The 12092-nt window shown below is 40.3% G+C and overlaps 1 protein-coding gene across 1 annotated transcript in view; it reads left to right on the forward strand.

The window, feature by feature from the left end:
- The window catches only part of IGF2R (insulin like growth factor 2 receptor), a 56223-nt gene that overhangs the window by 9399 nt on the left and 34732 nt on the right, over positions 1-12092 (forward strand). Inside the window, exons 3-10 of the mRNA XM_058801194.1 lie at positions 4401-4525; positions 6144-6242; positions 6612-6741; positions 7733-7853; positions 8957-9074; positions 10572-10734; positions 10890-11070; positions 11799-11902. Coding sequence (XP_058657177.1) covers positions 4401-4525; positions 6144-6242; positions 6612-6741; positions 7733-7853; positions 8957-9074; positions 10572-10734; positions 10890-11070; positions 11799-11902 — 1041 coding nt within the window. The remainder of the gene's footprint in view (positions 1-4400; positions 4526-6143; positions 6243-6611; positions 6742-7732; positions 7854-8956; positions 9075-10571; positions 10735-10889; positions 11071-11798; positions 11903-12092) is intronic.

Below are 12092 nucleotides of genomic sequence, written 5' to 3' on the forward strand. Positions count from 1 at the left end.
TCTTGCCAGCCATTGGCAAACACCTTTTAAAAGAAGCTATGATTCTTTGTTGAATTGCTTGAACTGCCAGAATGTGGTGAGGAGGAAAGTTTCTCATCTGTATGCCAATGCACAGCAGCTAGTCAGCTGCCATTTTCCCCACAGCTCTCTACTAACAGTAGAGATATTTTGGTTTTGGTCTATGGTCGATGAGTGCTTTTCAAACAAACTCTGTTAATGCTGGCACCCAGGCTTTCAGAATCACTGAGTGCATGAATAAAGGTATATTCAGGCTCCAGAGTTCTCTGGGATGACTGGTAAGATTGCATTTGTATTCAAACTGCAACCGCATGTAGTGTAGCATCTTCTTTGAGGAGTATGGCATGTTGATGCTGTTATTCTTGTACATTTTAGGAATGAAACACATTTTTATTTTCTGCTGATGGGGGTCTCAGCTCATATGCTGTTGAGGCTTCAGTTGCCTGTGGGTTTGAAAAGAAAGCAGCATCTGAGCGTTTGTTTTAACATGCTGCTTTGGGTGAGACTGGAATGTGGCAGGTGGAGTGAGATTGAGGAAGTCTGTTCTCCACAGGGAGGTGTGAGAACTAGAGGCTTGTGTAGGTTTTGTTCCACACTTCTTGTGGAGAGAGGAAGGGTGAACAGAGCTGGGTGGTGACTGAGCAGTATCAAATATTCCTCTGTGTGCAAACCTTGAGTTCCTGAGTGCCTCTGTGCTTCTGAGTGTAAGAGGATTTATCAATAGATATACTGTGCTCTTGCCAAGGCAGTTTGAAATGACTTTCAAAGGTTAAGCCATGAATCTTGTTCAAGTGGGATATGTTTTTAACTACCCTGCAATAAAGTGCAAAATAAGGTGAGCAGTTAACATTGTCATGGAATTTTGGTGTTTTTTAATTGGCCAAATTGTCCAAGTTTTGTTCTTGCTCATGCCTCTAAATGCCTTTAAATGCCTTGAAACTTCATCACCATCATACTGAGTTTAGATCATGCTAATGGGTCATCAAACTTTTCTGTTAAAAAAAAAAAAAAATCACTCCTAGTGAGAAAAGAGGAATCTCTCTTATCCAGGTCTAGGCAGGTGTAGATTCTTGGTTACCTAAACCAGCTAAACCACATACTTGTCTTCAAGCAATCCAGATGACATGAGGTTACCTGTATGCCGAAGCTGTGTGTGGTGAAGGACATTTATTTTGGGGAAGAAGGGCAGTTTTTTAACTGATAAATTTGATAAATTTTAAGTAGTAAGCTTTCTTCAAGTATAGGCTGAATCAGTTCTCTTCTTCATTCTTCCAGAAAAAAAAAAAAACCACCTCACAATGCAAACAATTTTTTTTTTTAATTTTTTTTTTTTTAGGATGACAGCTGTAGGACTGCTTGTTGCTCCCAGCTCTGAGGGGTGTTTAGGCCATATGCTCTGTGGCAGTAATCAGCCTGTATCCCAGGCAAGCCTTGTGACTAATCTTAAGTGTGTGTCAGTGACATACCAGGGTTTGCATGGACACCCCAGAGGCCTCTCCTCTGTACTTTTATTGATTAATCCTAGAAGTTTTCAAGGGTAGGCAAATGTTTAGTTTGTGAACATCAGTGAGGATGGAAATGACATGGTAGTTATTTAACTTTTCAGCTTACCATGATGCCTAGTGGCTCATGTGCCATGTACTTGGACTGCTCCTAGAAAATGGAGCTATTACTTTAAATGTCTCTTAACCTGATGGTGGAAGGTGCGCTTTGTCCAGCTGCTGTAGGATGAGTGGACATGAAATGATAGCTGCTACCTAAATCCCTCTTTCTCCTGGACAACTGATTAGATACTTTCCATGAGTGCCTTTATCCTAGCTAAACAAATGGAGTCAATGATCAGAAGATGTTGTGGCCAGTGCCTTTGGTACTGATTTAGCACACCTGTGTAATATGAAGTATTTGGTGCTGATTTCTGTGAACAGTACTAGCTGATTTGTAATGTGTTGTTTCGTGGAAGGCATGAAGAAACATGAGTGATGATTGTAGAGGGAGCTTGATGCTACAGTAAAAGTGGTTGCAGCTGTGGCAAGAAGCTGATCATGTGAGGGGCTGATGTTCCTTGCCCTGTGATGAGGCTGTGATGAGGCATGTGCCACTGAAGAAACTTGCTAAGACTTTTAGCAAGTTCTCAAACTAATTTTAAGCATGTGAGGGGGAAGAGAGCATACGTGTTGGCCTGTAGTAAACAAGATTTACTGGCTAAACTGTTTTTTTCTTGAATATTACTTTAACTGAGAAAATTGGAATCAGCTCAGAAGTGCCTTTAACACTATGTACTGTGTTTTTAGCACAGAGAGAAGCTAGTGCATACAGAGCACAAAGTCCTCAGATGGTGCTGCCATAAGTTCCCTGCTAAATGGGAGCTTGTAGCTGTATACATTTATAACTGGAGGGGTTTTAAGTCATGTGCATATTGTTACTATATACATCTCTTGCCTAGAAAGTTGTGTTGGCTTCCTTCTGCTAATCTGTGGAAAAAAGAGGACACCTTGACAGTATCTTCTAAGCAGTCATGTGATAAGTAACACTCTTGCTCTCAAAGCAGTATGTAGCTCTTAGATTTAAGACAGCTGCGTGGCAGGTTGGCTAGCATCAGTGCTGGAAGCTGTAGAACCTGAAGATGGCCTTTTGATAATACAGGAAATAAAAAAGGCACAAACCACATGGATGGTCTTTCTGCACAGTTTTTTGGCTTCTGCTCCCCTTCTGTTCTCTAGGCTGTATTATGTGGGTGTGATGTAGTTTTCCTTGCCTTAAGTGAGGAGGTAACAGGCTCAATAAAGTTCTTACAAGTGTATTTTTTAAAATGAAATAACATTTGGCCTAAGTGCAAAGCTGCTATCTGCAATGATTAAAGATTTGACTTGCTTTCTCCCTAGTGTAGGCATAAACTAAAATGGAAAGGGGGAAGCTGATCCGTGCTCACACTTTATAGCATTTTCTGTAGTTCAAACCAAACTCATTGTAGAATTAAAATCTACTTCCTTAAAAAAAAAAAAAAAAAAAGAACAGGGTGGAGTTAGCATGTAAGGTCTAAAAGCAGTTAGTGTTTAATATTAACCAAAATGGGCTTGAGCAGGAACATTTCAGTGGCCTGAGCTGGTGCTCAGTATGACTTGAAATGTGCTCCACCTTTCCCCTTCATGTCAAGTGCTGGGGAGGAGAGCAGTGTGCAGTGACAAAGCACTGCCCCTACTCATCATGCAGCGTGTGAGCTGTGCTAAAGGGGATGGGGGATTTGCACTGAGGCAGTGGATCTGTGCTGGATTTGTCTGCAGAGAGTGCCAGTGCACCAGTGTGTTCTTCATTAAGTAGATTAAAGATTAAGTAGAGGCAGCAATGTGCACCTGCAGCCCAGAAAGCCAGCTGTATCAAAAGCAGTGTGGCCAGCAGGTCGAGGGAGGTGATTCTGCCCCTCCTTTCTCTCTGGTGAGACTACACCTCAGCTACTGCATCCAGTTTTGGGGTCCTCAGCACAGGAAGGGCATGCCCCTGTTGGAGCGGGTCCGGTGAGGGTCACAAAAATGCTCACAGGGCTGGAGCACCTCTCCTATGAAGACAGAATGAGAGAGTTGAGGTTGGTTAGCTTGGGGAAGAGAAGGCTCCAGGGAAACCTTATTGCAGCATTCCAGTGCTTATAGGAGGCTCATAGGAAAAATGAGGACTTAGCAGGGCCTGTAGTTAGAGGAAATTAAATTATTACCTCTTGTAATAAAATTATTACAAGAGGTAATAATTTTAAACCAAAGGAGGGTAGATCCAGACTAGATATAAGGAATAAGTTTCTTAGTGATGATGGTGGTGAGGCGGTGGAACAAGTTATCTGGAGAGGTTGCAGATGCCCCATCCTGAAAATGTTCAAGGTCAGGCTGAACAGGGCTCTGAGCAACTGATAGAGTTGAAGATGTCCCTGCTTATTGCAGAGGGCTCCCTTCTAAACAAAAACCATTCTGTGTTAGACTCTCTTTAATCTTGTGCTGATGCTATTAATATAAATGATAAAAAGGCTGAGAAACTGATAAATAGAAACTCGTAGGAGGAAGGAGTGAATTGTGATTGAAACTAGTTGGTAACAGCTTTCCTTGTTCCTAAGGAGGTGACTGGATTGTAGTAGCACCTGCTGTTGTACTTTTATTTTAGAAAGTGTTTGCTAAAAACCTTTAAGAAAGTACAAGTGTGACGAGAGAGTCAAATACTATCTTAACTTGGATCTGATGTTCCAAATCAGAAAATCCACAAAGATCTTTAGTTGTAGTGTCTTCAAGTGGACTGGTATCTCCTGTGCTGCTCAGTGGTTGATCCTGTTTGTTGAGCTTCTATGAAAGTGTTGAATTATAACGCTCTTTTTTTCCCCCCACCTTCTCATTTTTAAACCCTAGGTGAATTAGCCTTGCAAAAAGTTTCTGAAAGTCTTCTGGAACTCAACACTACACGTAACTGCTTGCAGCAAGGCAGTGAACACCAAATTCAAAGCAATATTAACTTCCTGTGTGGGAAAACACTGGTAAGTCTAAATAATGTGCTGTGTTCTTCAATGGAAATGACAAGTAGTTCTGACTTGCTTTTTAAAGAGACTTGCTGTGCTTTTGGATGTACTGATTACTGAGCTTCACAGCTTAAAGAAGAGCCAATTATGTTTTACTGTTAAGTTAAGAGTCATAATTTATTGTGGCTTTCAAAATTCAAAAAGTCCTGGTAGAATATTGTTGCAGGTCTACAGCTTAGTTTTGGTTCTGGGTTCTTCTTTGTCTTCAGTGCTTTTACATGGTTGGCATATTATTAGCTTAATATGGAGGAATGAGTCAACAGTGTGCAGGGTACCATAACAGTGTGAGCTGTTGTTTAATTGTTGGCTGTGCCTTAGCTGTGAATGTGGCAGGACTGTTTAAATGACTGACCTCTGTTGTGGGGCAGCATAGTTGACAGCAGTAAGCCTTAGGCTTGGTCTGCACATTGTTCAACTAACAGTGCTTATACAGCCAGCTGGGCTTCTGAGGACATAGTTTTTTGTGAGAATGTGTTTGAAGTGTGATTGGAGATCCCTGAAAAGTTTCTACGGGCCTGTGTACATGCAGTTCCCTTCAAAATGCTTTTGGAGTTACACCCTCCACACACTTAACAGACAGGAGAGCTCACGATGGGCTGTGATCAGCTCCCATATTTGTGTTTCCAGGAGAGGTATTTGTTGGTGCTGCTCTTGGCACTGACAGTGCTATTGCACACCCCCTCTTGGAAATCCAGCCAATTCAAACAAAGTGCCAGTGCAGCAGAGACTTAAAAGCTTCTTGTTCTGTTTCAGCAGATGACTCTTTAAACTAAATTAAAAATTATTGCTCAACTTCAACTGTAGCTCCAGATCATGCTGATCTTCAGGCTTCTTCGGGTTAGCTCAGTTCTAATACCTGTTTGTCTCGTGACATAGTAAAAGGATTTTGTAATACTGTCTGGAGCAACTTTTTTTGTCCCATTTTATGGCAGGGTTAAATGAGAGAGGTAATCAGTTTGTGTGCTAAACTGCTTCTAGCTGAGGGGATGGAGAGCCAAGTGAAAAATTGTTGTGTTTTCACTGTTGACATTCAGTTGAACATGTAGAACACCCATCTTGAAATATATACAAATGTGTGTAACATGAGCCTATAAAAATAGGCAGCTCAGGTCAGGGATATTATTTCTGTGTAGCAGAAGAGGCTGCTAATCAGTTGTTTCTGTAGGATAAAAGGGAACTGATAAACCATGCATTGCCTCACTGTGTTAACCTATTTGTATGCCTTTCTATTGGTGTCTTCCTTCCTTTCTAGTAAGCAGATAGGACTGGTGCTTCTGTCAGCTGACATAGTGAGCACTTCTAAAAGATGGAATACAGTTACTGCATATTAGGACTGGATATGTTGAGTATTGGTGCAGACTATGGATTTGGCATCCTGCATCTTCCTGAGTGGCCCAACAAAGCTGTTACATAACAATCTTGCTGTTAACAAGTGCAATTAAGAAATTGTATGCCCTTGTTCTTTGATGTGCTGTATTCTGTTTTTCTTAACTCTTGAATAAACTTCTTAATGTCTACAGATGTAAAATAAAACCAGTCTGTTTTTCAAAGCATTATTTTTTCTTACTTAAAATAGGGTACCCCTGAATTTGTAACAGCAACAGAGTGTGTGCACTATTTTGAATGGAGGACCTTTGTGGCTTGCAAGAAAGACTTGTTTAAACCTGTGAAAGAGGTAATCTATGTGCTACTCATGCAGAAGTTACTCTTCACATATGTGACAATTTTACTCTAATTACCTGCCCCCACCCCAAATTAATTCAAACAACCTCCATAAACCTATGTTTTTCACAGGTATGTAAAGCATAAATGTTGGAAGATGGTGGAGTTGAGAATTTGGGTGGTTGTTTATAGTAAACCCCTTTTAGAAGCTGGAGCAAATTAGTCTAACTTTGGATGCCTCATTTTAATCAGCATGTCTAGCTTTGAGCTTCCAAAAGTAAAAAACTTTACCAAATACTAACTGGGCTTCATATATTCCTGTTCATAACTTCCCTCTACTTGTGTAGCATGATTTGTATGTAATTTTTTGTTGTTGTTCTAGGTCCCTTGCTATGTGTTTGATGAAGATATCAAGAAACATGACTTGAGTCCTCTCATCCAAGTTTCAGGACATTACTTGGTGGATGATTCTGATGATGATTCCTTGTTCATAAATGTCTGCAGGGATATAGGTTTGAATAGTTGTTTATGTCACCTGTCAGTGTGTAAATTTCTTGTAACGTGGTTCTTTGTCATTGTCTCCATTAAAGTTGTCCTATGTTCAGAGATCAGTATTTCAAGACTTAGATAATTATTTTGAACTCCCTACTCTCCAAGTATTGAGGTGTTCAGAGATAGGCTCCCCCTTCTGGATGTGCAAGTACTGTTAATACACTTTTTCTAAGTGGGAAAGGGCAGCTTGTCTTTTATCTACTGCCAAATAGGACCAGTGTTGTTCACAGGGCTTCATGTGCTCCAAGTTTATTCCTTTGGACTCCAGGTTGTTGCCCAGTTCCTGATGGATGTCCTGAGGTGCATCTAAAGCATCTAAGTGCATCTAAGCTCTGTTTAGATGCTTGCCTTAGTACTTGTGCGTAGCTAGCACTCCCCTCTCAGTTGAGAGCTATATGTATAAGGAGTTAAACCAGAAAAAACATATTTGAAACTTGCTGAAAAGGTTAGTTTAGCTGTATACTCTCACTGCGATTTTTACTTAGTAGTTAAGTATGTGGTTTGTGCCCCTGTTAAAGGTTTAATGCTTCTAGTTGTAGTGAGAGGTCTATTCTTTTAAACATCTCAGTAGTATGAAACTTTTTGCTCACAGCTTTGAATTAGATGGTCAATAAGAGACAAAAAAGGGGTTACCCCTGACTTGGTTGTGGGGAAAAAAAAAGGAATACTTGGCACACTTTTGGAAGTTTTCAAAGCCCTGTGTATCCAGCAGCTGTAGTAGCAAATAGCTGCAGCTGTTTTGTCAGGAAGGATGAATTTGCTGTTCCCAACCAGGGCAGCATGAATTACCACAAGCACTGCAGGTTTTGTCTTATCAGTTTTACAGTCTAATGTAGCCTGTTTTTTAGAACTATTTTTAGAAGAACCCACAGATGAAATGGCAAGATATTTCAGGTAAAGCAGGGCTTAGAAACTGAGCCCTGTAACTTCTTTTCTGTGTGCTATAACCAGGAGGTTCAAGTGGAGAGACCAGAAAGTGCCCTGCTGGCAGTGCTGCTTGCTTGTTACATGATGGTCTGGCATATGATGTTGGCCGTCCAAAGGAGCAGCTGAAGCTTCAAGACAAAGACAGGTATGCAATTTTTGTGGTAATACTTCTGTGGGCACTTCAGTCATCTGGCCTGGAAACAACGCTCTTGGGAACAGATGAGTCTCCTAAAATGTAACGTTAATACCTCTTCATTGAAGCATTGAAGCATTAGCAGAAAACTGGTCAAAAATACTGTCAGAGCAGTCTATCCTGTGGTACTGCCATAACAGGTCAAATTTCCTCCTTTGTTGTGAGAGAATTGTTTTTACAGAATTGCAGAACTCATAGAAGCAAGGGGCGATTAGTGCTCTTGGCCCACAGGCAGCAGGGTAAGATTTGGTCCTGTCTGTCTGAGGGCCCACAGGCTAAATGCATTTGGCTCACTCTACTACCCAGGAGTACTTGAAAAATTGTGAATAGGAGCAGATGATGCCTTTGTGTGCTGTGGCTAATCTGAAGCCAGAATGTCACTGCTCTGGGAGCTGTTGTCTTCTGCCCGTTAAACTGCACAGAATAATTATGCATAGCTGGGAAATTGTGGTGGTCATCCTGTTCTCTCATCCAAGTCATCTTGCTATTTGTTTCCCTATCAGTTACCATGGTTTATTCTCCTTCTGCTTCACCTGATCTGACCCACTTGCCTTGCTCCTGTCAATTTGCTGATGAGTTCATTTTGCTGTTAGTTCTGGGGGCAGAATGGAAAGAGTTTATATGTAGGGAGGTGATAAAGTACCATAATGTGACAAAACTTGAGTGGATACTGCTTTCAAAAGTTGCAAGAACATTTGCCACATCTGCTCTCCAGCAGTAGTTTTGAGATCAAAACTGCAATTCACCTGTGTTCCTGTGATTATCAACTAAATTCTTGCTACAATATGAATCACAAGGCATTCAACATAGTCTTAAGTAGGGTACCAGAAGATACTGTATTAATTAATTTTGCTGGGACTATTTTAATTTTTATTTTTAAATAACTCTTAAGATTAAAGGAATGAGGATCTCCCAAAAAGTTGCTTTTGGGAGTAGGGCTGCATTGGTATATTCTGTTGGAGTGTCTAGCAAAGACTGAGCATTTCAAGAATATCCTTCTTCTGTAGAGTGTGGTGTCTTAACTGTCTTTTTGGTTTGTTGTTTTCTGTTTCTAGGCTTGTATTGAGTTATGAGAGGCTATACAAGCATGATGAAGAAAGGCCAGGTTTCTGCCTAGGCCACAATCCAGCAGTGACAATCACTTTTGTTTGCCCATCAAAGAGGGGAGAAGAGGTAACTACAATGTTTTAGTTTGTGTTAACTGGTTGGTATTTAACTTTTGTGTTTTATTATTTATTTTTATTCAGACCTGAAGAGAGCGTAAGTATTCTTGGCTTGTAGCTTGTGAAGAGTGTGAGATTCCAGATGTACTCTTAAAGTCTTTTAGAACTTAAGAAATGAGAACCTGAACAGAATTTTCCCAGGAGTGTGTTGTCTCTTTTATAGGTGAATTTGGTTGTCCCTTTACAGGGGGCAACAAGGGTTCAAGGCTTATCTCTAAGCATAGGAGGACTTAGTGTAGAGTTAATCCTGGGCACGTTGGCACAGAGCTTTGCTTGCTAAGGAGCACTCTTCCTCCTCAGTCAGGCTGGGCAGGCTTATAGCTGTTGCCTGGTACTTGATTTCTTTATTAATCTGTTCTTCCTCTGGGAAAAAAAGTAGCTAGTGAGTGTCATTTTGTGGCAAGGGTCTGTCACTTACTAAGCAGGCTCATGAATTCTTGTGCAGGACACTGTTTTAGCCTAACTTGAATGCAATGCGACAGTAACTTCAAAGTAATGCTGGGTAATTTCAGCAACCTACACTCCTTGGACTGGCCAATTGCTAATGCTCTGCCATTTCATATAATGATGCTTTTTGTTGCAGATTAGTGAAGAGGGAGCTCTTGTCTGGCTAATTTTTGGTTTAATGTTTAGTCCCTCATATGACCTAGATAGGAACCTTCACTATCTAGCACTTCACTCTTGTTGCTGCTGAAATAAACCCGGCTCTTTTGTACTGTCACTTCGTACTACCTTGGTATAGCTATGCACTCTGTAGGATGACTAGTATTACTGATGATACTTGTGCCTGTAACTTACCTCATACCTGTGTATGAGCCAGTTGTTCCAGTGGATGGCAGAAATACAGATTTATGAAACAATTTGCATTTCTAATGTTTCACTTTAAAGTGGGGAAAACCAAGACTATTGCTTCTCCCGGACATGCAAAAATATATCACGACAGAAAACTCATCTGACAGAATCATTGACTAAAGAGTTCTCAAATATCTCTATTTTGATTTGGACTGAGGGAAACAAAGCTGCTAAAACACCAGTGTCTAAAAGTCTGCTTTGCCTTCAGAGAGCATTTGATCTCAGTTTCCTGCACTGAGGACTTCTCTGTGGCAAACACAATCCAAGCTTAGGCCATTTGGGCTCACATCTTTGCTTTTTCCAGCACATTAAGGAAAAGTACTTTTAAAAGCACTATTACTTTTGCTGTCTTTCTCCTAATGTCTGATGCTTTACTTCTGCTTACACTTGTAATAGTTTGCTACATCATTTATAAGACCTGTTTTATTTCTTCTCAACACCTATTTCTGAGAGGCCAGAAACAATGTTTGCAGATCTTTAGTATTAGAGGTGAAGTAGTTGTTACTGATCTTAGAGGAATGTGATACTGTTGCTTTAAAGATTATATTTCAAGTAACTCTACTTATAATTTAATTTCTATTCACTTCTGTTTTAGAGTTCAGGTCCCAAACTTACAGCAAAAACAAACTGCCGATATGAAATTGAGTGGGTTACTGAGTATGCCTGTCACAGGGATTACCTGGAGAGTAAGAACTGTCGTCTGACTAATGAGCAACATGATATCTCTATTGATTTAAGTCCACTTAATCAATTTTCAGGTAAGCTCAGTATTTTTCTTTTGTTTTTGTGGTTTTTACCAGCTAGTTTTGCATTTCCTTATTTAGGGACAGAAAAAAATGTCCTGTGTTGATATTTGGAGTTTCTTGTCTGTCCTGATATATGTTAAAACACTTTCTTTTTTTTATTCATTCAGAATATGTCACACCATATGCAGCCAAAGATGACAAAGAGGAGTATTACTATTACTTGAATGTGTGTGGGAAAACCACAGCAGGTAACTGCAAGGATGATACAGGATATATTTCATCTTGCCAAGTAAAACTTTCAAATAACCAGCAAAAAGTGGCAGGAAGATTTGCGAACCAAACCCTAAGGTGTGTAAATGCTCTTCAGCCCTGCTGACTGGTCTGATTGGTCTGTTTCCTGCTTTGATACTTACTTGTCACATGATCAACAATTGATACAAAATGCAAGCATTTTTTGTCACTTTTTTTGTCAGAAAACTGTAACAGTATAGCGGGATAGCATTAGCAAACAAAGGCGCCGGTGAGGTTGGCAGAGCCATTGGCTAGGCAGGAAGACTTCCACTGACTTTGTTGTCTCAATTGCAGATTGTGGTGCACTGCCTGTTGTCCTCCTTTTTACATGTTTTACCTGTAAAGCAGTATCAGAAGAAGCTGGTTCCCAAGTGGCATGTAGGGATAATAGTTTGCATGAGATTGTAAAGCAGAGATTAATTCGTGTGGATATGATCTTCCATTTTGTCTGTGACAGGTTTGTTGCAGTGATTTTCCGGGAAGTATGACTTCTTCCTCTTGCAGAAACAGCCACACAATAAACTAGTGGGAATAAATATCCCACCATACCTAGGGGAGCTTTAAAACATTCTTTAATTTCTATAGAAATTAATGAAAAGTGATCAGAAAAATCAGTGGATGCAAGCCTTCATTACTGTAGAAATGTCATTATTGTTGAACTAGTATTTGTTTTCCCTTGGAGTGAAACAGTTAATACTTGAACAAGAGTGTGACTTCTGTTATGTGAAGAACACTGTGTGATTGTCTGACCCTACATTTCTATGTAAAACTGACTTCTTCCTCAGATACTCGGATGGGGATCTCACTTTAATTTATCCAAATGGGGATGCATGTAGTTCTGGCTTTCAGAGAATGACTGTCATAAACTTCGAGTGCAATGAAACAGCAGGTGAGTTTAACAAGCTCTGACAGCTCTGCTCAGGGTTTGACTCCTGTGCTTGCTAGTAGATCTTATGCTCAAATGAATGCTTGCTTTGAGCCACAGCCAACACAAGAAATTGTTACATCAAGCAGTAATTTTGATGGCTGGCAGGATGTGCTGTGTAGTAGCACTGCTAGTCTAAATTTACACTGATGAT

This window comes from Ammospiza caudacuta, chromosome 3 (assembly GCF_027887145.1).
Source record: "Ammospiza caudacuta isolate bAmmCau1 chromosome 3, bAmmCau1.pri, whole genome shotgun sequence".
NCBI classification, from domain to species: domain Eukaryota; kingdom Metazoa; phylum Chordata; class Aves; order Passeriformes; family Passerellidae; genus Ammospiza; species Ammospiza caudacuta.